This window comes from Eubalaena glacialis, chromosome 18 (assembly GCF_028564815.1).
Source record: "Eubalaena glacialis isolate mEubGla1 chromosome 18, mEubGla1.1.hap2.+ XY, whole genome shotgun sequence".
Classification (NCBI taxonomy): Eukaryota; Metazoa; Chordata; class Mammalia; order Artiodactyla; family Balaenidae; genus Eubalaena; species Eubalaena glacialis.
In genome coordinates this window covers 63,517,398-63,541,405 of record NC_083733.1, presented here as the reverse complement: position 1 = coordinate 63,541,405, position 24,008 = coordinate 63,517,398, and the positions used below count along the sequence as shown (strand labels likewise).

The 24,008-nt window shown below is 59.1% G+C and overlaps 1 protein-coding gene across 1 annotated transcript; it reads right to left on the bottom strand.

The window, feature by feature from the left end:
- Positions 1–374: 374 nt before the first annotated feature.
- POLD1 (DNA polymerase delta 1, catalytic subunit) lies at positions 375–23,786 on the bottom strand. The gene is made up of 27 exons (XM_061173738.1): positions 23,712–23,786; positions 15,036–15,238; positions 14,560–14,673; positions 13,688–13,834; positions 13,477–13,602; positions 13,238–13,406; positions 13,068–13,149; positions 12,862–12,991; positions 12,172–12,338; positions 11,807–11,911; positions 10,332–10,472; positions 10,144–10,254; positions 9,553–9,744; positions 9,366–9,454; positions 9,181–9,297; positions 8,880–8,993; positions 8,403–8,550; positions 5,049–5,144; positions 4,795–4,932; positions 3,496–3,671; positions 3,057–3,209; positions 2,814–2,916; positions 1,869–2,001; positions 1,666–1,779; positions 1,294–1,346; positions 1,122–1,219; positions 375–547 (listed from the first exon to the last, which is right to left on the bottom strand). Exons 2-27 carry the CDS (start codon positions 15,235–15,237, stop codon positions 442–444), a joined length of 3,324 nt encoding a protein of 1,107 aa, XP_061029721.1. The 5' UTR covers position 15,238; positions 23,712–23,786; the 3' UTR covers positions 375–441.
- Positions 23,787–24,008: the final 222 nt, after the last annotated feature.

Here is a 24,008-nt window from a genome sequence, read left to right as displayed (position 1 = left end):
ACCCCAAGGTGGAAACACTGTGGGTGTGTGACATGGGAGGGGGGTCCCCCTGGTCGTTCCGGGGAGTGGGAGCCTCCAAGCCAGGGGCTGCCCCAGGCCTGGAGGAAACAGGTCAGCACCTGGAGGGCGGGGCGGCCGGGCCAGAGGAGCTTGTGCCCATAGATGCTCTGCTCACTGGGACCTCGAGGGAGGGCTCGTGGGGGTGGGGGCGAGACCCGGCCCAGGGATCTTGGAGGGAGGGTGAAGGAGTCCGGTGAGGGCCTCCTGGGGGTCAGCGGATCCCACTGAGTGGAGCTAACCCATCTGGGCCAGAGCTTACGACAGTGGACCACGACACCCCAGGGACCACAAAGCACCGGGTAACAAAAGGCCAAAACTTTATTAATTCTCTGCCCATCCCACCCCACAAGGCCCTTGTGGGAAGTCGGCCGAGGTCAGAGGTCACCAGGCCTCGGGGCCGGGGGGCCCGAAGCGCCTCAGAAGCTGCTCCTGGTCCTCCAGGTCCTTCCGCACCTTCTTGCGCATGTAGAAGATGGGGCAGTCCCGGCTGCGGGTGAGGACGGGGGTCAGGGCCACTGCCGCTGCCCGGGGCACACCAGAGTCCCATTGCCCAGCCCAGTGGTGGGGCAGGGGCCGTTCCCAGGACTTTGGCCCCTGTATGCTGCCCACCCAACCCCCTCCCACGATGGGCTGTTTGCTCAGCGGGCATGGGGGGAGCCGATAACAGCGGGTGCTCGCTCAGGCGCTGGGCCACCAGCCGTATATCACCTGGCACCTGGCGTGGGAACCCGCCCCGCCCACCTGTTCCCTGGGGAAAGGTTGGCCCCGCCTTGGCAGAGGGGGCCAGGACCCTGTGTGTGTGTGTGTGTGTGTGTGTGTGTGTGTGTGTCCATTTCCCGGGCAGATACTGGGTGCCCAGCGCTCCCCACTCAGCAGCCCCCAACCCCACCCCAAGAAGGCTGGGATGGGCACTGGCCCGTTTTGCAGGCCAGGACGCCGGGGGTTGGCGATGCGGGGGGCGCCGAAGCCTGAGAGCCCGGAGCCAGGGCTTTGGTCCATAGGCCTCGGCAGCTCGGAGGAACCTGGGCAGTCCAGCGCTGGGGCCCAACAGGCGTGCCCACCTGGTGCAGATGACGTCCTCGTGCAAGCTGCCCTGACAGCGCTGGCACTGGGTCCAGAGGCGCGAGAAGCGCTCCTCCAGGGCGTTCAGGTGGGACACCTGGGGATGGAAGGGCTGAGTGGGCGGCCCTGCGCACCCCCAGCTGCCCCTCCCCGCCTCCCCTGACCCCTCACCTCCTTCTGATACAGCTCCGACCCCCGGGCTTCACAGAACTTGCACACGGCTCCTGGGGTGGGGGAGGGGGCAGGTCAGCCTGGGCCGCCCCACCCCTGCCCCTTCCCCGCCCGCTGCCCATCCCGGCTTCTGAAAGTCCCCATCGATGAGAGAACAAGGGAGCAAGTGTGTGGAGAAAACTCCCTGGGGAACTCCCGGGGCGGGGGGCCCAGGACCCTCGTGGGGCTGCCTGCAGACAGGAGCCCCCCACCCAGGGGCCGGGGCCTATCCAGGTAGCCATGCCAGCTCGTGGGGCCGGTGCCGGGGACCTTGGGTGACGGCAGGGGTGGGAGGGCCGGGGGGTCGGGGTCGGGGTCGGGGACGGTGCTCACCCTGGTGGCTGAGGACAGTGCGGCAGCCAATGCAGCAGTTTTGGCGTTTGGCGAAGGCCAGGAGGCCGCCCACCTTGCCGGTGAGCACGGTCTTGCAGCGCGTGTGGTCCCCGCCTGCGTGTGAAGGCAGGCGGTGGGCCCGGCGCCCTCCCCCGACCCCCACCCCGGTACCCCCGCCTGCCCCGGCTGCCCGCCGGCCGTACGCAGCAGCACGGCCTCGGCTCGGCCCTCGCCCAGGATGGGCTCGAAGATGCGCAGGAGAGGCTTGGAGAGCTGCTGCTCCAGGTAGTACTGCGTGTCGATGGGCAGGCTGTGCTCCAGCACGAAGAGGGGGTCCTGCGGGCAGAGCGGCCGGGGTGGCCTCACCACACACACAGGGGCCCGGGAAGGGATGAGGGGCTGCGGTCCCTGCCAGGCAGGGGGGCAGGGGCTGTGGTCAACAGCGGGCAGCCAGGGTGAAGGGCACCGTGAGCTGCCGTGGGTCTTCCAGTCATGAGTGGGGGCAATGGTGGCGGGCAGTCACTGGGCCCAGACTGGGATGGGGTCAGAGGTCATGGGGGTCCCTGGCCACGGGCCCTGTGATCCATGCTAGGGTCCACAGGTAGGAGCCCTCAGGTCACCAGGGAAGGGTCAGAGTTCATGGTGGGGACAGGAGATGCGAAGGTGGATGTGAGCTGGAGCTGGAGCTGAAGGTTGGAAGCCAAGATAAGAGGTAGTGGGACAGGAACTGGGGACTGACAAAAGGGTGGTGGGGGTCAGAGGTCACTGGACATCCAGGTAGGATGGGGGAGGGTATGAATCCAAGAGAATTATAAGTTGGAGAGCCAGGATCAAGGAGCCAGTAAGAAACACAGAAACAGAGGTGGTGAGACAGACACTCTCGCTCTGTGCAGTGAGGCTAGGACCCCTTCTGCAGGATGGAGCCAGGAGGGGTCAGAATAAGGGGGGTGGGGTGGGGGCCTCTCCAGAGGGTACCGGGAGGCCCGGGAGCAAAGCATCACGGAGCCAACTCCCCGGGGTGTGTTGCGGGGCGGTTCTCAAGGCCCCATGGGGCCTGCGGAGAGAAACACCCTCCCCGCCAGGCCTGGAAAGCAGAAGTGAGAGCAGAGGAGAGCTGGGCGGGAGCGGGCAGCCCAGGTGGGCCTGACCTCGGACTTCATGTAGGCGGCCACGCCCTTGGCGGCACTGATGATCACGTAGGGGACACGGTCGCCCAGGCTGGGCGCGCTCCCGGGGTCCCGCTTCCTCATCCTGCGGGGAGACCGGGGCGGCGGGCCGGGTGAGGGCAGGTGGGATGGTGGGGGCAGGCTGGGGGGTAGGAAGTGGTGGGCCCAGCTGGAGGGAGAGGGGCTATTTCTGGCCGGTCCCGCCCCCTCCCGCGCTGGGCGGACCTCTCGGCCAGCTCCACATGGGCCTGCTTGCCCGCGTAGTCTGCGGCTGCGCGGGTCAGCTCCTTGGTGATGACCAGCTGGGAGATGTCGATGCGGTTACACAGCAGGTCGGAGATGACGTCCTGCGCATGCGCCACCGCGCCCGCGGGGTCTCTGCAGGGGGGCGGACGGACAGACGGGCGTCACCAGTGGCTGCGGCCGCCCGGCTAGCACCTCCACTGCCCTGAGGCTGGGGGACCGGGATGCGCTCCAGGGACGGGGAGGGGCCCTGCCCTGCCGCAGGCTGCCAAGTGGCAGAGGCAGGGCCGGAACCCGCAGCTGTCCGACCCCACACTCTTTCCACAGCTCCGCCACCGACGAAGGGCTGGGCCTGACATCTGTGTCCCCAAGGGAGGAGGGGCTGGGGGCCGGGCTCCAGGTCCGGGTGAGGGTTCCACACCGGTCGATGAGCAGGCGGCGCAGAGAGGCGGTGACGAGGTTGGCCGCTAGGGGGCAGTTGTCCCTGCGCACGGCCTCCAGGCCCTTGCAGTCCATGCGGTCATGGGCGTCGGACCGGGAGGAGAAGAGCAGGCCCGCATACCGCTTCTTGCTGATGAGCAGGTACGGGAAGTAGACCTGGGGGGAACCCGCGGCTGAGACCCCCTGAGGCTGTGGGGGCCAGTGCCCCATCCTGAGGCTTCCCCAGAAACACACAGGGCCAGACAGGGATGGTCCCTGGGACCCAGGATTGAGACACGGGAAGATGGACCCTAAGACCCCAGCACCTCAGCTCAGGGGGACACCCTCAGCATTCCAGGGACCCCAAGTCGGAAATGGGCTGGGATAAAGCTACACCCTAAAACCCGAGATCCAGACACTGGGGTGAAGTCTGGAGAGCCCCAAACGGGGGCCTGAAACAGACCTGAGGCAGACGGGGGAGACCAGGCAGCACCCCCGCAAAGAGAGGAGACTAAGGGCAGGGAGTGAGCCCTGGGGCAGGGACCTCCCCAAATGGACAGGCTCCAAATCTGAGAGGTGTACCCCAAGGCCTGACCCCAGCTTTGAACGCGGGGGATGAATCCGGCGTGAGGGCTCCCAGACCCAAGCCTGTCGCACGCTGGGAGGCAGGAAGCACTGGGCAGCGGTGCCCCGATCCAGGAGTTGCCCCGTCAGGGCCCCTGCTGCACAGGACAGCCCCTGAAAACACCTGAAAACCAGAGACGCTCCGAGACCGACGGGGTCTTTAGGAAAAAGACACCGTTCTGCGTAGCAAAGCCCAAGGCTTTTGGAAGTTTCCAAAACCAAGGTCCCCAAACTCAGGAGGATCCAGGCAACATAATACCTCAAAACTGGGGCTTACGAAAAAAATTTTTAAATAAATAAATTTTTAAAAAATAAGGGACTTCGCTGGCAGTCCTGTGGTTAAAACTCCGTGCTTCCACAGCAGGGGGTGCGGGTTTGATCCCTGGTTGGGGAACTAAGATCCTGCATGCCGCACAGCATGGCCAAAAAATTTTTTTTAAATAAATAAATAAAACTGGGGCTGATGAACTCAAAGAATAGGATACCCAGGGCACCCAGATCAGCGCACCTCGAAATGGAGACATAAGCAACAATGGGCGTTCCTGGATGCTGACACAGTAGGAGAACCCTACCCAAATGCACTCCAACTTTGCAGGCACCCTGAGAATCAGAGACCCCCCGAAAACTGGCAAGACCCACGTCTGCCCACTCCAAGCGCTGGGGGGCCCCCACTTACTTTCTCAAACTCTAGCCGGATGGGCGAGGGGAAGTGGCCAGACACCCAGTCCGCAGCCTCCCGTCCCAGGGCCATGGCCTCAGCCACAGAGGAGACGCCAAATCGGCACATGACAGAGTCAGTGTCACCATACACCACCTGGGGAGGGGCACGTGTGACCCAGAGGGTTGGGGAGATGCTGGCAGCCCCTGCACTTCCCACACCAGCCCCAGGCCTGTCTCAGGCCAGCAGTGGGCAGGCAGGAGGCCCCTGACCTTGGCATTGGCACTGTAGCTGTTCTCCACCGTGTACTTGGACTCCACGAGCTGCTTCGTTTTCTCAATCATCTGGCGCCCGAACCCAGTGACGCTCTGTCAGAGAGAGAATCAGGCAGAGTGAGGGCCCAGGGGCCGTCCCCAGGGAACATGGGCTTAGGGTCCCACCTCTGCTGCTTTCTGCAGGTGTGAGTATGGGTGAGCCACTGCCCCTCTGGGCCTCAGTTTCCAAATCTGCAAAATGCGGCTACTGAGCTGCTCCTTAATGGTCTGTTGGAAGTAGGTCCCTGGCCCAGAGCTCTGGGCACAGAGGAGGAACTGACTGCAGCAAATAGTGGTGGAAAGGCTGGAGCCAGAAGACGCCATCAGCTCAGTGTTTCTCTCCACGGAGGTGCTGAGAATCTGCGGACACTGCAGGCAGCTCTCCGTGGTGCAGGACTACTGACATTCCTGGTCCCATCCCCCTATCCTTGGGCAATCAGAAATGTCCCCCCAAAGGTAGGGTGCTATACCAGGGCCATGGAAAGACCATTCCCTTCCAAATAAGGAAACTGAAGCTGGGGGAGGAGAAGGGACGCACTAAGGAGAAACAGGCGTGACTCTTCTGTTTTTGTTTGGATCCACCCAGAAAACCTTTGTCTTTAACTAGAGCATTGAGGCCACTTATGTTTAGTATAATTACTGATTATATCTGAGCTTAAATCTACCATCCAACTAACTGTCTTCTATTTGTTCCACCTGTTCTATGTTCCTTTTTCTTTCTAACTTCTTTCTGGAATGACTCAGTATTTTTTTTTTTTTTTTGATTCCACTCTGCTGCCCCCGTAAGCTTGAAAGACAGAAATAGGGAAAGAGGCTAAGAAACAGAGACATAAGAGAGACAGAGGGAAGGGGCTGAGAGGGAAATGACAGAGAGACAAGGCCAGGAAGCAGCAGCTGCTATGAGGAAGCCCCAGGGGAAGCAAAGCCACACCCTCCTGCCTGGCCTCCCCTCGGGGCTGGAACCTGACAGCCAAACATCCACTTCTTTCCACCAAGGAGGATGGGAGATGCCCCCAGAGATTATGAAGGGCCAGTCAGAGCAGTAAGGGTGGCCTACTGTAAGAGATTAACCTCGCCCAAAGAGAGGCCTGGCTCTTGGCTGGCTCCTGGGAGGGAACCTCTAAGCCAGGGGTCCCCAACCCCCGGGCTATGAACCAGTACCATCCGTGGCCTGTTAGAAACCAGGCCGCACAGCAGGAGGCAGGTGAGCAAGTAAAGCTTCATCTGTATTTACAGCTGCTCCCATCACTCGCATTACCACCTGAGCTCCACCTCCTGTCAGATCCGCGGCGGCATTAGATTCTCATAGGAGCGCGAACCCTACTGTGAACTGCGCGTGCGAGGGATCTAGGTTGCGCGCTCCTTGTGAGAATCTAATGCCTGATGATCTGAGGTGGAGCTGAGGCGGTGATGCTAGCGCTGGGGAGTGGCTGCAAATACAGATTATCATTAACAGAGAGGTCTGACTGCACAGAGACCATAATAAATCAGTTGCTTGCAGGCTCATATGAAAACCCTATCAGTGAGCGGCAAGTGAAAGCAAGCTCAGGGCTGCCACTGATTCTGCATTACGGTGAGTTGTATAATTATTTCATTATATATTCCAATGTAATAATAATAGAAATAAAGTGCACAATAAATGTAATATACTTGAATCATCCCCAAACCATCCCCCCCACCCCAGGTCCATGGAAAAATTGTCTTCCACGAAACCGGTCCCTGGTGCCAAAAAGGCTGGGCACCGCTGCTCTAAGCCCTTGGCGTGTCCTGCCTGACAAGTGTCTTTGTTCATCTGGGACCTTGGGTCACATCAGGTGATCTGTGCTAACGTGATTTACGGTGGGGCCTTGGGCCACGTGGTATCCAGCTTGACGTCTGGAGGGACTGGAGACTGAGTATCTAAGGTCAGTCACGTGGCGCTCCATGCACCTGACCCCCAATAAAAACCCAGGACACCAAGGCTCAGGGGAGCTTCCCCAATGGGCAGTACCGTGTGTATGGTCACACATCAGTGCCGGGAGGAATAAGTGCTGTCTGCAGGACTACCCTGGGAAAGGCAACTGGAAGCTTCCACCTGGTCTCCCCTGGACTCTGCCCCACGTGCCTTGCCCTTGGCTGGTTTTAATCCCTATCCTTTCACTGTAATAAATCATAACCATGAGTATAACAGCTTTTCTGAGTTCTCGGAATCCTTTTAGTGAACCATTGGATCTGAGGATGGGCTCGGGGGCCCCTGAACTGTAAGTGGGTGTGTGTGTGCACAGGCCCCTCCCAGCATAAGGCCCACCCACTGCCCGTTCTTCCAAGTGTTCCACCCACAGCCATGTGAGGACTGACACAATGTTCAAGAAGGGAGCTCCCCGTGGCTGGAGGTAACCAAGTCTGGAATGTGCAGGGACCCCAACCCCAGGGGAAGGAGCTAGACAGAAGACCTCTCTAAGAATCTCTTAGGCCATGAGCTGAGGCACTGATCCCAGCGTGGCAGAACCTCAGACTCGGGTGCTCTGTGGTTGTGCCGTGGGTCTGTTTTTCTGTCTGAACAGCAGAGTAAACAGGCCTAGGATGCTGCTGTGGCGGGGAGGGAGGTAGCGGGCTTTTATGCCCACATTCCCTCAGAGCAGAGCACTGCCCTAGCACCAGCCAAGCATCCTCACTGGGATGGGACGGGGGACCCTCGTGCCTGTTCCAACTGTGACCAAGAACACACCGCGAATCAACTGCCAGAGCCTGACCATGCTGTTGGGTGACCCCCCAGCCCCGCCCCAGCCCCCCAACAGAGACACGGCCCTGTTGTCCCATCAGGAGGAGGGAGGGAACCTGCTTTGTGCTCCCCCACCCTCATGGGGACCAGGGGAGGAGGTGGGCTGGGGTGGAGACTGCCAGGGACATAGGGGCTGTCAGGTTGTGTGACAGGTGGAAAGAATGAGCAAAACTGCTTCCCTCCCTCAGTCCCTCGGCCTCTGCCTTCCCCGCCCCGCCCCACCCCAGCCCTCCCGGAATTTGTCTACAGAGCGCCAACTGCTTTCCCATACACATTTACTGCTGTCCCCATCTGTGTCCCCGCGAGGCTGGGCACCAGGGGAGGAACTCTCATTCACTGTGTCACCTGCTGGACCCACAGGGCACAAGGCCCAACCTACAGTGAACGGTCAGCAAGCATTTGCTGAGCCAACGAAGGAAGCAATTGCACAAGCGTCCACTCTCCAGAAGGTCGGCGGGTTGGGGCGATCTGGGCCCTGACCTCTACCGCACTGAGCCCGGGTTCTCCCCAAGGCGTGGTTGTCTGTCCCCTACCTGCCACAGCGCACTCACCTGTGAGATCTCCAGGCACGGCAGCTTGCCCACCTGGGCACCAGTGAAGCCGTACACAGAGTTGGCGCTCACTTTCAGCGCCAGCTGCCGCCCGTCCAAGACCTGCCGCCGTAGGGGGTCTGTCTCCTCGGCCAGCTCGGCCTTGGCCCTGGGAGGAGAAGGAGGAGGGGGAAGCAAAGGCCATTCAGGTGGCATCTCAGGCCTCAGGGGCAGATGAGAGGCCCGGGCCTGGGCACTGGTCAGGGTGCCTTTCTAGAAAGGGGTGCCACACACACTTGTGCAGGTTGCACACTGCACAGAGGTGCCCAGCAGAGGGGCTGGAGGGAGCTGCCTGCAGGGGGTGCCTTGACCTAACTCCGGCACAGCTGCAGCTAAGGGCACCCATGACGGACAGGGATTGCCAGGCCGCCTCAGCAAGGCTGAGCTCTGAGCAGGGGCGGGCGGGGCGGGGGTGGGCGGCCGGGCTCAAGAGCCCACCTCTTCCGGGCGCTGAGCAGGTTCTCCAGAATCTGGGGCAGCAGCCCCTTCCGCACCGCCGTCTTCACAAACTCGTCCCCCGTGGGCGTCTTGATGAACTGATCCTCGGTCAGGCTGGGCCGAAGACGGTGGGGGTGATGCCTGGCCTCCCCGGCTCCTCCTCCTCCATCCCCTCTCAGGATCCCCCCACCTCTTGCCAGTCCCCTCCCATCCCCACTAGCTCTGGATCCCCAGCCCCAGCCCGCCTGAGGCCGGCCCCTGGGTGGTCTCGGGGTACACGTGGCAAGGGGGGCCGCCATACCCCAGTTTCTGGGCGGCCCCGGGCCGCAGGAGCGTGGTGTAGCACAGGTTGTGGGCCATCATGATGGACGGGTACAGCGAGGAGAAGTCCAGGGTGGTGATCGGGACATCATAGTACCTGGGGGGCAGGGAGGAGTCAGGGCGGGGAGCCCCCCTGTCCCCACCAACCCTGCCACCGGGCCTTACCCTTTCAGGGGCTCGATGACCGTGGCCCCCGTGTAGTCCTCGCCGCCCTCCGTCTTCACCACGGGCATCAGCAGCCCCTGGCGCATGGCCTGGGAGGGGGGAAGGCGGTAACTGTAGGTGGGCGCGGGCAGGGGCCCTCAGCGGGGAGCGTGGTAGCCGGGGCCCGCCCTGGGCTCTGCCCGCTGACCTGCCGCAGCAGCTGGGACACGACCTTGACCTGCTGGCCGCGGCTGAGCAGGTAGCTGAGGGGCACGCCGGTGACGCGCGCCATCTCCATGGCGTTCACCAGCACCATGAGGCGCTCCAGCAGCCGCAGGGGCAGGAAGGCATCCTTGAGGCAGTACACGGCCAGGCGGCGGCGCGTCTGGTCGTTCCCGTTCTGGGGACGGGGGCGGGGATTAGGGGCCAGGGAGGCGACAGCGTGGGAGGAAGGAGGAAAGGAGGGCACAATCTGAGGACCCAGTGCGGCCCAGAGGTCGGGGCAGGGCAGCGGAACAAAGGTCGCCATGCCAGAGGTCGCGGGAGTGGGTAGGGACAGGGGTCCCATCTGCGGGGCGAGATCAGAGCTCGAAGGTAGGAGCTAAAGGGGAAGGTCAGGGGAACCGGCGGGAGGCGGATGTCGCAGGCCAGGAAGGCAGGTGGGCGCCGAGGGCCGAGGTCGGGAGGGCGGGGGGAGAGGAGGGACGGCGGGAAGCGGGGCGGGAAGCGGGGCGGGAAGCGGGGCGGGAAGCGGGGCGGGAAGCGGGGCGGGAAGCGGGGCGGGAAGCGGCGCGGGCACCTGCAGGTCGGTGATGATGCTGTGCTGCACGTCCTCCTTCTGCTCGCCCAGGAAGTGGAAGCTCACGGCGTTGAGCGTGTAGGACCGGAGCTTGTACTCGCGCAGCAGCACCTGCAGCGAGCGGCAGCGGGTGGGCGGCGCCCCGGGAAGCGGCCCGTGAGGGCGGCCCCCGCCCGGCCCGGCCGTACCTGCAGCATGTCCATCTGCACGCGGCCCACCATGCTGACCACCTTGGTGTCCCGCCGGCCGGTCTGCCTGGACTGGAAGGACGAATCCCGGATGCCGGAGCGGAGGCCGGACACGCGGCCCAGTAAGGGGAAGGCCTGCACCTGGGGGCACAGCACGTGGGAGGGCGGGGGCTGTGGCGGCGGGATCCGCAGGGCCGAGCCCCACGACACCCCCTGCGGTGCCACCCTCTCTTCCTGCTGGGAGCCCCGCGGGCAGGGGCAGCTCTGGGGCAGAAGGACCCTCTGCGGCTGGGCAGGCACGGATGGGAGGCTGGGACAGGGAGAGTCAGGGGCCCGAGGGCTCTGGGCGTGAAGGATGGTGCCCAGGGGCTGGGGCGCGGCACCTCTGGCTGCAGGAGCTGGAGGAGGAGCAGACTTGGGGATGGTGCTGAGCTTGACGGGGAAGCAGCGGGTGCTCGGGGTGGGAGGCCTGGGGGACGGCCAGGCGGGAGCGCGAGCAGGGCATGGTGTGGAGCGCCAGGTCTGCACTGGCGACAGTGAGTGAGCAGGGGCCAGGCGTGGAGGAGAGGCCTGAGCTGGGCTGGGAGCAACGAGGCTGGGGGTGGAGGGCAAGGGAAGGGAGCGGAGGCCGGAGTATAGACTGACAGGGGTGGGCTTCTCCCTGGAGCTGCTGGGGGCCTTAAAGTGTGCTTGTTTGCTTTTTCCATTATGAAACTGGCCAAACAGAGAGAAAAGGAAGAAAATAATACAATATACTCCGTTAGGAGTTGAACTGGGTCCCCCCGAAAGATGCGGAAGTCCTAACTCCTGCACCTCAAAATGTGACCTCATTTGGAAATTGGGTCTTTGCAGGTGAGCAAGTTGAGGTCATTAGGGTGGCCCTGATCCAATATGACTGTGTCCTTAGAAAAAGGGGACATTGGAGCACAGAGACATGCACAGAAGGGAGAGACAGGGAGAGTGCCATGTACACTCCAGCAATGTCTGAGGTGACCGGAAGCTAGGAGAGAGGCCTCAGAAGGAACCAACCCTGCGACACCTTGACTGGCCTTCCAGCCTCCAGACTGAGAGACGACACACAACCGCGGGGCTTTGTTACGGCAGCCCCTGCAAGCTCATACGCCCCGCCCCGGCCCACACCAGATTCAAGCATCAAGGTTTTGCCACCTACTTCAAGGACACCCCCTGTTTTCCTTATTTTTTGTTGACATATTTTAAAGCCCGAAGAATAAGGCACTGTACCCCTGCCCGCTTCAGTCTGCCCCTCCAAATACACGAGACTTTTCTTACTTAACCACGAATGCTTCCTCGCCTCTGCAAAAGCCACAGAAACCTTCTGGGCTTTGAACGGGGCAGGGACGGGGCCTGAGCCGGGGTTTCGGGGAGGCCTGTGGAGCTGCTGGGCAGCCGCCCATACCCTGAGCCCTCAGTGGGGTGTCTGAGGGCAGCCCCACGCCCCCACCCGCCTGCCACACCTTGAGGATCTGGGCCCGGGAGATGAGGTACGGAAGGTCGAAGTTCTGGATGTTGTAGCCAGTGATCACGTCGGGGTCCATGATGCGGACGAAGGTGGACCAGGCCTGAGGCAGGAGCACACCGGGTCACCCAGGCTGTCATCCTGGTCAACCCCCTGCCATGGATCCTCCCCACTCCTGGAATGTTCTGGAAGCCCCCAAGAGCAGCCCAAGAGCCCTCCCACCCGTGGAAGAAAGACTGGGAAGGTGCTTCTGAAAATAACGAATCCAGAGGGGAAACGGCTCAGAAAACGGCCTCGCGCCTGGGAGGTGCAGTGCGGGGGGCTGAGGAAAATGGGGGTTGGGGGGCATGGAACGAGAGCCACCTGGAGCAGGTCCTCCTCCCGCTCGTAGCTCTGCACCTTGGCGCCCAGGATGGGGGCGCAGGGCCGTAGGGTGAGCGCCAGGCGCAGGAAGGGCTCTGGCTCGCCCCAGCGCAGGCCCAGCGAGCAGATCTGGATCACGGGGTCCCGCTCAGGCTCCGGAAAGATGCCTGCAAGGGGAGGGAGGAGGGGGAGGCGGGGGCCTGACCCCTGATGCTCCCTCGTGGCACATCGGGTGGGTGCACCTCTAAATCTCACCTGGCCCACCCACTCCTTTCTGTCCCCACCGCCTGCAGACCCTGCACAATCCACCCTGGCTCCCCCACTGCCTGCAGCTCCCGGCCCTCTTCCCCATCCCTCACAGACAGGGCCGGTCCTGCCCCAGCGCCTCTGCACTTGCCACTCTCTCTGCAGGGAATGCTCTCCCCGCCCCACTCCCCGGCCCCTCCCTCTTCACAAAGCTTAGTCCCTCGCCCGCCCGAGGCCTCCCCTGCCCACCTGTCTGAAGCAGCCCTGTCTGTCTCCATCACCTTCCTCCTCTGTGTTGCGAGTCTTTTAATAACCTGTCTGCTTGTGGGTCTACTCCCTTCTCCCTGAGTGAGCTTAAGAAGTGCAGGGACTCCTGGGGCGAGACTGGCACGCCACTAACGTCCGGAAGGAGGGAGGGAGGACCCCCAGGCCCCGGGGACACACCTTTGCGGCCAGCGCACTCGATATCAAAACTGAGCACCCGCAGAGGTGCGATTCGCTGCCACTGCCCTTCTGGCGGGTGACTGACCACATCCGACCACAGCACGTCCGCCTCCAGCTGACACAGTGTGGCCTGTGGGGACGAGGTGGGTGAGCGTCTGCAGGGTCCCGGCTCTGCGCCCCCCACCCCACCCCGGGGACCCACGCACCTTCCCCTCCGGCCTCAGGACGTATTTCCCAGCCGGGAGCTCCAGCCAGTTGCAGCCGACGATGTCCGCGTCCACCATGAACCTGCAGGGGGATGAGGGTCAGTGGGCAGAGGCTGGCTGGGGGGGAGGGGAAGGAGGCGAAGGCTGGAGAAGTGAGGCGGGGGCCATACCGGATCTCAAAGTCAACGTTGGCCTCGTAGGGCGCGAAGCTGGGGGTGCCCAGGCCGGCCACGCGGATGCCCTGCTCCAGGACGCGGCGGGCGGGAGCCACGAGGCGGGGCAGCGCCAGGGTGATGCGCAGAAACGGGGAGGGGCCGTGCCCGTGGTACCCAAACATGCCTGCAGACAGAGCGGGTTGGCACCGGCCTGGAGGGACCCCCACCCACCTGGTCCCTGGGGCAGCACTCACTCTGCCGGGAGCACAGCTCCATGGCCAGCACGGCCGGCCCCGTGAGCTCCTTGCCCCCACGCTGGTCCCGGCTGATGGCCGCGTTCAGCTCCCGCTGCAGGTCGCTCAGGTGCTCAGGCCCAAACCCTGGGTGTGGGAGGGCCGGTCAGAAGTGCAGGGGGCCTCCAGGCGGTAGGGGCGAGGAGGGGTCTTCGGGGTCGGGGCCACTCACCGGGGGGTGCTGGGGTGTAGAAGTAGGGCGCAAAGCCGTGGATGTGGCAGCAGACAGAGACGCCCTCGTCGGTGACCCCGAAGGCACGGATCACCGGCACGGAGTTCTGGGATGGCGGGGGCACCCCAGGCAGGGGCCGTGCTGGGCCTGGGGGCGTCACAGGGTAAGGCAGGGGCTGCTCTCTCGGACACCTCAAAGGTGTGCCTGCCTCCCTCCTGGTTTACGTGTCCACCCTTGTCCTCCTTAGAGTCCTTTTCCCACTGCACAGCTAGAGGGAGCACCCAACCCATGACGCGAGGTCCAGCACCGCCACCCTACTCGATGCTCCTCGGTAACCCTCACCACCATCTCACGTTCCGCTTCCTTTTTTTTTTTTCACCTGGCCGCACCACGCGGCTTGTGGGATCTTAGCTCCCCGACCAGGAACCGAACCTGAGCCCTCGGCAGTGAAAGCACAGAGTCCTAACCGCTGGACTGCCAGGGAATTCCCTCCACTTCCTTTCTTATTCTGCCTCTCCTTCTAGAACGTGAGCCTCTGAGCGCAGGGACCTGGTCTGCCTGGAACAGGGCCTGCCTCAGTGCAGACACTCATTTGTTCCCGACTAACTGGATGGACGAATGGATACCACACCACACGCCTCTCCCCTCTGCGAGGAGCCAGCTCCTTCAGGCCTCATTTAGAAGATGCCCCCCTCCTCCAGGATGCCCCCACCCCAACCCTGTCCCTCCCTCTCGCAGCCCTGGTCACCTGGGCAGGGACTATCTGTGTCCATCTCCTCCCACAGAGCCAGAGGGGCTGACCTGACCCAGCCTCCACCCGGGAGCCCAGGGCCCCTCCTCCCACCCGCCAGGCCTCTGTCCCCCAAACTCACCCACGTAATGATCGATTTCCAACTGCTGGAAGATGAGGGGCTCCGTCTGGGGGTCCAGGGTGGGTGGGGAGGGCCGAACCCACCGGGCATCTATGGCTGTCGGGGAGAGCTGCCCTGGATGGGGGAGAGGGAAGCAGGGCTCCATGGAGCTGTGGTCCTGCTTCAGAAATCAGTACTAACTGCCCTCCCAGCCCTGCCAGTGATCCCTCAGGTGGCATCAGATTCGTGAAAAGAAAGTCAGGTGGAGGTCGTGGTCTGGATCAGGCCGGAAACTCGAGAGAGACTGAGGAGTCAAGGGTCCAAGTTAGACTGGAAGTGACAGGAAACAGAGGTGGCCTACTGACATGGGGTCAAAGGTCAGCCCCTTGTGGAGCTCAAAGTGAGCCAGGGGCTGGCAGTTAGAGGTTACAGGTCAGCTCCACGGTTCAGAGGCATGACAGGTGTGGGGTGCAAGGGGCTCCTGCTCTAGGTCTCACCATCCGCAGCCCCCTCCAGTGCCGACTGCAGCTCCTCCTCCTCCTGTTCCTGCAGCCTGTGCTCTGCCTCCATCTCCTCCATCAGCGCCAGCTCCTCCTCGAACTGCGATGGCCGATGTGCCTCATCCTCATCCCAGAGGCCCCCACGGGCCCGCTTTGGGGGCACCCCAGGCCCTGGGCCTGGTCGCCGCTTACCATCCATCCTGTGGGGCAAGTTGGAGCGGGGTGAGGGTGCCCATCCTCTCCATGGCCTCCCATGCACCCACCATGACCGTGAGCTTTTTAAAAATCTCCAGAGTGGGGAATTCCCTAGGTCCAATGATTAGGACTCGTGCTTTCACTGCTGAGGGTGCAGGTTCAATCCCTGGTTGGGGAACTAAGATTCCACAAGCCGTGTGGCACAGCCAAAAAATAACTAAATATAAATCAATCAATCTCCGGAGTGCCTTAAGAGTAACATGACTCTCCATCCCCCCCAAAAAAAACACTCTCCCCACCCCAACCCCCCCAAAGGCTCAGGGGGTGCTGGCACCTTCCAGATGCTCAACAATCATCAGCAATGCCCAGCTCAGTTTAACCCTTTCCTCACATGCTCAAGCCCTCCACATAATTTTTGTCCTCGTTCACTTGCCCCCTGCCAACCCCTTGGCACCAGCCCTGTGCACCCTCCACCCTCTCTCATCACAGACTTGGTCCTCAGATCATCCCTTTCCTTCCCATAAGCCCCTGTCCTCAATGCCCTCGCCTGCCCCTCTCCCCATTGGCCCAGGCCTTCCTTCTACAAACGGCTGGGAAGCGCCTCCTTCAGGCCTGTAATTTGAAATTATTAAAAATGAAAATTTTTTTAAATTAAGTATTTATTTAGAAAAATAAGTTTTAAAAAAGTACACTTCTCCCAGCATCAGGCCAGGACGGAGGGGATTATGAGAACTAAGAGCAGACCCAGACCCGGCTGGGAGAGAGTGGGGGAGGGGACAGGTCAGCTGCCCTAGGTTCAAGTGAACACCTCTGGATCTTATAACTATCCCCCCACATCCAGTCTCCCCTTAGTCCTTTTTGCAACAGACCCCTTGCCTTGGAGCTGCCACAGGCAGCCCAGCCTGAGACTACAGTTCCCAAAGTGCACTGTGAGGGGTCGTCACATGATCGTGTTCTTTCTCATGGAATGGGGGTGAATGTGAGGTGTGCAGCTTCTGGGACAGCCTGAAAAGAAAGCCTGCCTTCCAGCCTTTTCCCCCTTCCCCATGGCTGGAGCGTGGATGTGGCGGCAGTGAGCCAACCTTGACCACGGGGACAAGGACAACACTGAAGGGAATGCAGAGCTCCAAGACGGAAGGAACCTGGGCCCTTGACAACCTTCTGGAGCAGAGCTGTCTACCTTTGGATGGTTATGGGGAGACATAAACTTGTATCTTGCCTGGGCTACTGTGCCTTGGTGTTTCTTTGTTATAGCAGCTTAGCCTAGACCTTAACAAACACAGCATGGAAAAATTCTGAGCTGACTGGGGATATGTTATGGCAAATGTTGGTGGTATACAATGGTACACTTCTCAGCATTAAAAAGGAGGTGGCCGCTGATATACTCACAGGATGACCGAATTTCAAATAGATAGCTAGTGGGAAGCAGCCACATAGCACAGGGAGATCAGCTCGGTGCTTTGTGACCACTGAGAGGGGTGGGATAGGGAGGGTGGGAGGGAGATGCAAGAGGGAAGGGAAGAGATACGGGGATATACGCATATGTATAGCTGATCCACTTTGTTATTAGCAGAAACTAACACACCATTGTAAAGCAATTATACTCCAATAAAGATGTTACCAAAAAAAATGCATACAAGAAGCCAGACACATGAGTACATGCTGGGGAAATGGGGAGTAACTTTTGGGGTGATGAAAATGTTCTGAAACTAGACAGACAGAGGTGATGGCTGCAGAAAATTGTAAATGCACTAAATGCCACTGACTACACACTTTAAAATGGTTAATTTCACCTCAATTTAAGAAAACAGAGTATATATTGTATGATGCCATTTACACAAAGTTATAGAATAGACTAAGCTCATCTATGGTACTAGAAACCAGGCTGCTTCTGCGGTGGGAGAGATCGACTGGGAAGGGGCATGAGGTTGTTTTGTGGTGTGATGGAAATGTGCTGTACATCCAACTGTACACTTCAGACCTGTGCATTTCACCATATGTAAATTGCACCTCAAGTAAAAGCAATAAAAGTGGGGAGGCTGCAATTACACATCTAGGGGTTTATGCTACAGATACACTATCACATAATGAAAACCTGCATTTACAAGGTTATTTCCGGCAGCATTGTTTGCAGTCGCAAAAGACTGGAAACCACCTAAATGTCCTCCCCTGGGGGACTGTTTAAATAAGTTACATGAATTCCGTTCCATGGAATATTATGCAGCTCTATAAAGGAATGAGGAAGCTTTCTATGTACTGAGACAGAGGACTCTCAAAGACCCATTGTTAGGTAGAGAAAGCAAAGTGCAGAATGTTGTACATAAGAGAACTTTTGTGTACATATATATATATATATATTAAAAAAAGGTGTCTAAGAAAATGAAGAAAATGTTTATCCTGATTCTAATCATTAGGAAACAATCAAACCAAAGACAAGACTGGCCTGCAAGATGGAATCTTCAAAAAATGTCAAAGTCACGAAGAGGGGAAAAAGGGCCAGGAAACTGTTTTAGATTAAAGGAGAGACTACGTAGTCATGACAACTAAATGCAAGGTCAGATCTTGGATTAAAAAAACAAAAATAGCTCTGAAGGGTATCACTGGAACAACTGGGCAAACTGAATAAGGACTGCCTATGAGATAACAGTATCGCCTCATGGTAAATGGCCTGATTATAATTATCCTGTAGTATCATGATGACTACAACTTGCAAATAGTTCAGCCAAAAAAAAAAAAAAGAGGCAGCACATTCACAACTGGCAAATCCAGGCAAAGGGTTCATGGGTGTTAATTGTTCTTGTCTTGGGACTTCTCTGCAGGCTTGGAATTTTTCAAAATTAAAAGTTGGAGGGAAACACATAAAATAAAAATAACATTTTCACAAGGTGGGTGGGAGAATATATCTAAAGATGTTGCCTTTTCATGCATAGTTCTGGCAGGATGGGTAATAAACTGGCAACACTGGTTCCCTGGGGGGCTGGGGTGAGAAGACAGTTTGACCAAGAGCTAATTCATATACCATATGATTCACGCATTTCAAGTGTATAGTTTAATGGTTTTTAGTATATTCAGACTTGTGCAACCATGACCACCGTCCATTTTAGAACACCTTCAACGCCCCAAAAAGAGACCCTCTGGAGTCAGCCCATCCCCCTCCTCCCCCTCCCCGAAAGCACCACTGATCCACTTTGTCTAGATGGATTTGCCTATTCTGGGCATTTCCTAGAAATGGAATCTTGTGTCTGGCTTCTTTCCCTGTGGATGATGTTGTCAAGGTCCACCCACGGAGCACGGATCAGTGCTTCGTTCCTTTTAATGCCTGAATATTTCCCCACCGCGTCGCTATCTCACATTGTGTTCTTCCACGAGGGTTGTTTGCACCTTTGGGCTCTTGTGAACAGTGCTGCTATGACCGTGCAAACGCGGGTTTTGTATAAGGAGAAAGAATCTGAACCAGCTCTCCTTTTGTGCCCTCTGAAGTAACTGTGAGAGATGCAGAGTCAGGACCTGGGGGAGAAACCCGGGTGAAGCAGAGGAAGCTGAGGGGTTTCCAGGAGCCTGGAGGAGTGGCCAGACCTGGCCTGGCAGAGGGAGGTAGAAGGGGGCCGAATGGCAGCCCTGGGTCACTGGGCTATGGCCAGGGCGTACGATGGGAGGGCAGCTGTCACCGGAGCAAAATCTAGGGTCCTGGACTCGTTCCCTATCCCAGGCGCTGCCCTTAGCGCAGTCAGGCGAGGCAGCGTTAGAAGGAAGGAGGCCCCTGGGTGTCCCCCGTCAGGGGCCCCGGCGCAGAGCAGGAGCTTGGCAAACGCTGTGAGCTTCTCCCTTTCTCGACGCTTCAGTAGCAAATACTGAACAGTGAGCGAATCCAGCAGTAAGACACAACGATGAGTGTCTGCTTCGGGCCAGACACCAGTTTCTCTGTGACACTCACTCCCTCGAGGCTGTCATCCCATCCCACCCAACCTCACGGCTTTAAATGCCACCTCTACGCTTTTGTGTCTCTGGCCCAGATTTCAGCCTCGGCTCCAGACTGACAGACCCAACTGCCCACTGTGAGCATGTCCCTTCAGGCACCCCAGACTCCAAAGCCGGGCTCCTGATCTCCCCACAACCCTGCTCCTTGCACTACACCATCTCCCCCGATTCAGTAAGCGGCAGCTCCCATCAAGCCAACAGCCTTGGAGTCACCCCAACTTCTCTCTTCCCCTCAGACCACACGCTCACTCCAACTGCAAATCCCATCAGCTCTGCCTTCCAACGGACAGGAGTCCCACCGCTTCTCGGCCTCCCAGTCTGGTCCCTCTGGCTCCCTAAAATGGTTGGCCTCTTTCTTTTGTGCACTGCTGTTTGTCTGGCTCCCCCTGCTGGAAAATGAGCTCCTAGTGGGCAGGGATGCAGTTTCCTTCACTGAAGTATCACAGGTGTCAATAACAGCGTTTGGACCATAGAGGGCGCTCAAGAAATATCTGTTGGGACTTCCCCGGCGGTCCAGTGGTTAAGACTCTGCACTTCCAAGGCAGGGGGCGCGAGTTCCATCCCTGGTCAGGGAACTAAGATCCCACATTCCCTACCACAAGGCCAAAAAAAAGGGTGCTTCCTGCCATCAGCATCCTCAGACCTCCCCTATCCCCCAAACTACTGCAACAGCTCTGATTCCTGACCTCTCCCAGCCGAACCAGCTTATAAAGCCTCCTCCCCCACACCTGGGGAATTTGTCTTCAGGGCTCCCATTCCCCTGTGAAAGAATTAAAAAAATTAAAAAATTAAAATAAAACGACTATGATAAAAAAAAAAAAAGAAATATCTGTTCAATGAATGAACAGCCTCTTCCCCCACCCCACCTCCATCTCCGTCCTTGCACCCTGCCCCCTCAGTGTTCTCCACTCAGGAGCCAAAGGGATCCCATACTAGTGTGTCGGATCATCCATTCGCTGCTCTGCTTGGACGCTGCCCCTGGCTCTCATCTCATGCACAGTTAAAAGCAAAGCCCTCATCTTGGCCCACAAGACCCTGCACAACTGCACCCCGCCCTTCACGGACACCACCTCCGCCCTCTTTCCCTTGCTCACTCCAGCCACTTGCCTCCTCTCTGTTCCTTAAACACTCCAGGCTTGGTCCTATCCCAGGACCTTTGCACAAGCTGTTCCCGTTGCTCTGCAAATGCTCTTTCCCAGATTTTCCCATGGCTCCCTCCTCCCCTCCTTCGGGTCTTTGCTCGGATGTCCCCTACTCAGTGAGGCCTGTTTAAAAATACAGCCCCCTGCCCCATCCCGATACTCTCCAACCCCTTCCCTTGCTTTACTTTTCTTGCTGGCCTTTGTCGCTGTCTGGTGCACTGTACCAGGTCTTAACAGTTCTCAAGCTGTGGTGCCCTGGACCTGCAGCATGAGCTTCTGGTGGGAACCTGTCTGAATGCTGATTGTCAGGCCCCATTCCAGGCCTACTGAACCAGGGCCTCTGGGGGTGGGGCCCAGCAATCTGTATATCGAGCCCTCCAGGGACTCCGATGCTGCTCAAGTCTGAGCACCACTGCTTATTTATTTTGTTTACTGTCTGTTCCCCACGAGGAGAATGGAAACGCTGTGAGAGCAGGGATTTCATCTTTGTCTCCTGCTATATCTCATGTCCCCAGGAGAGTGCCTGGGACTGAGTACGTGCCCAATAAATATTTTCCCAATGCGGAAGGAAGGAAGGAACTCACAGAATTTTCACCAAAACTTCGGAGGGTGGTGCTGCTATTAACCCTCCAACACAATGACTGGAACTGAGGCCCAGAGAGGTGAAGCCACCTGCCCAAGGCGGCACAGCTAGCTCAGAGGGGCAGAGCCAGGGTTCAAACCCAAGCAGGCTGGCTCCAGAGCCCCACCGGAAACCAGCGCTCCAGACTGCGGCCTCCAGGTGTGCCAGGAGAGGTATGGGGGTGAACTGCCCTCTGCCCAGCTGGGGAGACAGAATTAGGACCGGTTCATCAGCTTGCTCACCCCCGCATCCTGGCTCACGCACATCTGCTGAGGGATTGATTAAATAATGACAGATGGACCTATTCACTCTTGCCCCCCAGAAAACGACACACTTTTCATTCTTTGGTCTTGTCCCGCCTCTGAGCCTCTCTGATTCCCGCTGCCCTTGTCACAGGCTGGGGACCATGTGGGCTTGTGTCTGACTCCCTCACCAGACAGAGAACCTTCGAGAGTAGGGCAGGGCTGATGCTTCTCTAGGTCCCCAGCATTATCCAGCATGGAACGTGGTCTTGGGAAGTATCTGCTGGATGAAATCCTCCTTTTTCTTGGCCACCTAACTCTCTGCATCCTCCGAGACTCGGCTCCGGTTCAGCTCCTCCACGCTCATCAGCTGCCCCTTGGGGTTCTCACAGTGCCTTGGAGCACTTCCGTTACTGTACGAGCCACGATGGTTTTGGGCTGGGAGGTCCTCAAAAACAGGGGTCAGGGGCTCACTCCAGTCTGGGTCCCCAGCAGCACCCAGCACGGTGCCTGGAACGCAGGCCACTTCAAGTTGTGTCAGTTTAGACTCCTCTCCAGTGTCACCGACTCCACAAGTCTGCACTGAGCCCCAGCCTTCTTCTCTTGGCTCCCAAAGACTAGCACTACCTCTTTGTAGCTCAGAGCGCTCTGGCTTGAGGTTTCCTGTCCTTTCCCCAACCAAACTGAATTATCACTGGCTCCCCAGTGCCTAACAAAGGCCCTGCCACACGAGCAGATGGCTGAAGGGATGAAGAGAGGGAACAGCATTGCAGGAGGAGCGGAGGGCATGGCAAAGGCCAGGACAGGAACCTAAGGGGCCTGGGTGGGGAAGTGCAGGAAGCAGGGGGAGAAAAGGCAACAAGAGATTCCTGGAGTGGGTGTGGCCATGAACCTGAGACACTGACATAACCCTGCCCACTCACTCCACCTAAGCTCTGCCCTCAGGGTGGCACCCCCAAACTTGTTCCCCCTCAGCCTTCTCTCTCCAGCCTGCTGCTCAAACCGCAAACCGCAGTAATCTTGGGCTCCCCTTTCCTACCCTATCCCATCGTGCGGGCTCAGACCCCAAACACAACCTACGCGTGATGGATTCTCCCCACCTGCACTGCAGACGGAGCCACCTACGGTCCCCTCCTGCCTCCTAACTGGCCTCCCTCCTTCCACTCTTGCTCCTGCTACAATCATATCTTCAGTCAGCCGCCAGGGACTTTTTTTAAAACGCAGGGGAGGGTCATGTTGCTGGGATGTTTAAAACCTCCCCCGGCTCCCTATCGAACCTAGAATAAAAGCTAACCGCACACCGAGATTTACAAGGCCCTGCAGGATCTGGTTCTCTATCCCGTCTCCAGCCTCACCTGTTTCCTCCAGCTACAAGCACTCCAAGTTCCTTCCTACTTCGAGGCTTTTGCCCTGGATGATCCCCCTGCCCGGATCGTTCTTTACGTGGCCGACTTCTCTCTCAAATGTCACTTCCCCAGAGAGACGATTCCTGATCACCCTCGTTAAAGAAGCCGGCTACTCTGTTTTACTTCACTTGGGATAACGTATCACAGGCTTGAAAGCATTGCTTTATCGTTTATACTTATTACTTGTCTACTGTCTGTCTCCCCCTGAGACAGGGACCTTTTCTGACCTGTTCCGGTTGTAGCGCCTGCTTCTAGAACAGTGCCCGGCACAGAATACTCAATATTTAGTGAATAAAAGATGACGCTATGCCCCCACGTGCACCATTCAGTCCCCAATGCCTCCGGAACCGGTCGCCCCAAAGACCCTCCAGGGTGAGTCCACAGAGCCCAGCGCATGCGCCCCCCACACGCCGAAGGGGCGCCCCACCCTCTTCATCTTCCCGCGCGTCCCCGTGCACGCGCCCACAACAGGCCCCTGCCCCTCTTCCGCGCGCCCCCAAGCCAAGGGGATTCCTCTCGCCGTCACGCCCCACGCGACCCCTCACAACCCTCTCTCAGACCCACGTGCCCGGCTCCTCAAGCCCCCTTCCCTGCCAGGCCGAACCTCCTGCAATTTCCCTTCTCCCGTAACTCACCCGCTTCAAACGGCGTTTCCCGCCACAGCCCACGCCGCCGTGACCCCTGACTCCGGCGCGCGCAGGCCCAGAGTAGAGGCACGCCGAGCCGGGCCACGCCCCTACCGCCCGAATAGGGGAACGCCACGCCCTGTTTCCCCCGCCTCTGGGGCACAGGCCACGCCCCCTCTTTCGGACGCGGGCTGTGGTCTAGTCCCCTTGCTGACGAACCCTCGCCGAACCACGCCCCTTCTGACGTATGCGGCTCAAAGCCACGCCCCCTCCTTGCCGAAGCGTCGCGACCCAGTGTTATCTGAGCGCGCGCAGCGGTCGTGGGCACTGGCCGTCAGCACGACTCCGCCAGTTCTAAGGTGCTAGGCGCGCCTCCTCTGCTTCCCCACCTGCCTCCTGGCCGAGGCCTTGCTCGGTGGGACCACCTGGGCACTGTTCATTCTTCAGCTCGCGCAGCCTGACCTTTTCCCTCTCCGTGGAGGCTGGCCGGTTCGCGCTCAGATCCTGGCCTGGTCGGTTCTCCTTTCTCACAGCCACAGTTTCCCCCATCTGTAAACTGGACTCAGCGCAGGGCGGGCACACCTGTAAGGCGAGAGGCACACTGCTTGGGATGGGACCGTCTCTTGTAACTACTCTCACTTCCGCTGTTCCCTCTCCCCCTTCTAAAAAAAACATAATGTTTTTCAGTACCCAACCCATCCCTCCAAGCAACACCCTCTTCACCCTCGACCAGGACTGTCCATCCAGCTCACCTCGGTG

Bases quoted from the DNA above. Each gene is read 5' to 3' on its own strand.
- POLD1 (XM_061173738.1), bottom strand. From the start codon at position 15,237: ATGGATGGTAAGCGGCGACCAGGCCCAGGGCCTGGGGTGCCCCCAAAG. The intron at 12,339-12,861 runs GTGTGTCCCCGG...CTCCCCTTGCAG, and splicing joins CGAGTGCGCTGGCCGCAAAG to GCATCTTTCCGGAGCCTGAG. The intron at 8,551-8,879 runs GTGGGCTCTTGA...TTCTCCTCCCAG, and splicing joins CTGCTCAGCGCCCGGAAGAG to GGCCAAGGCCGAGCTGGCCG.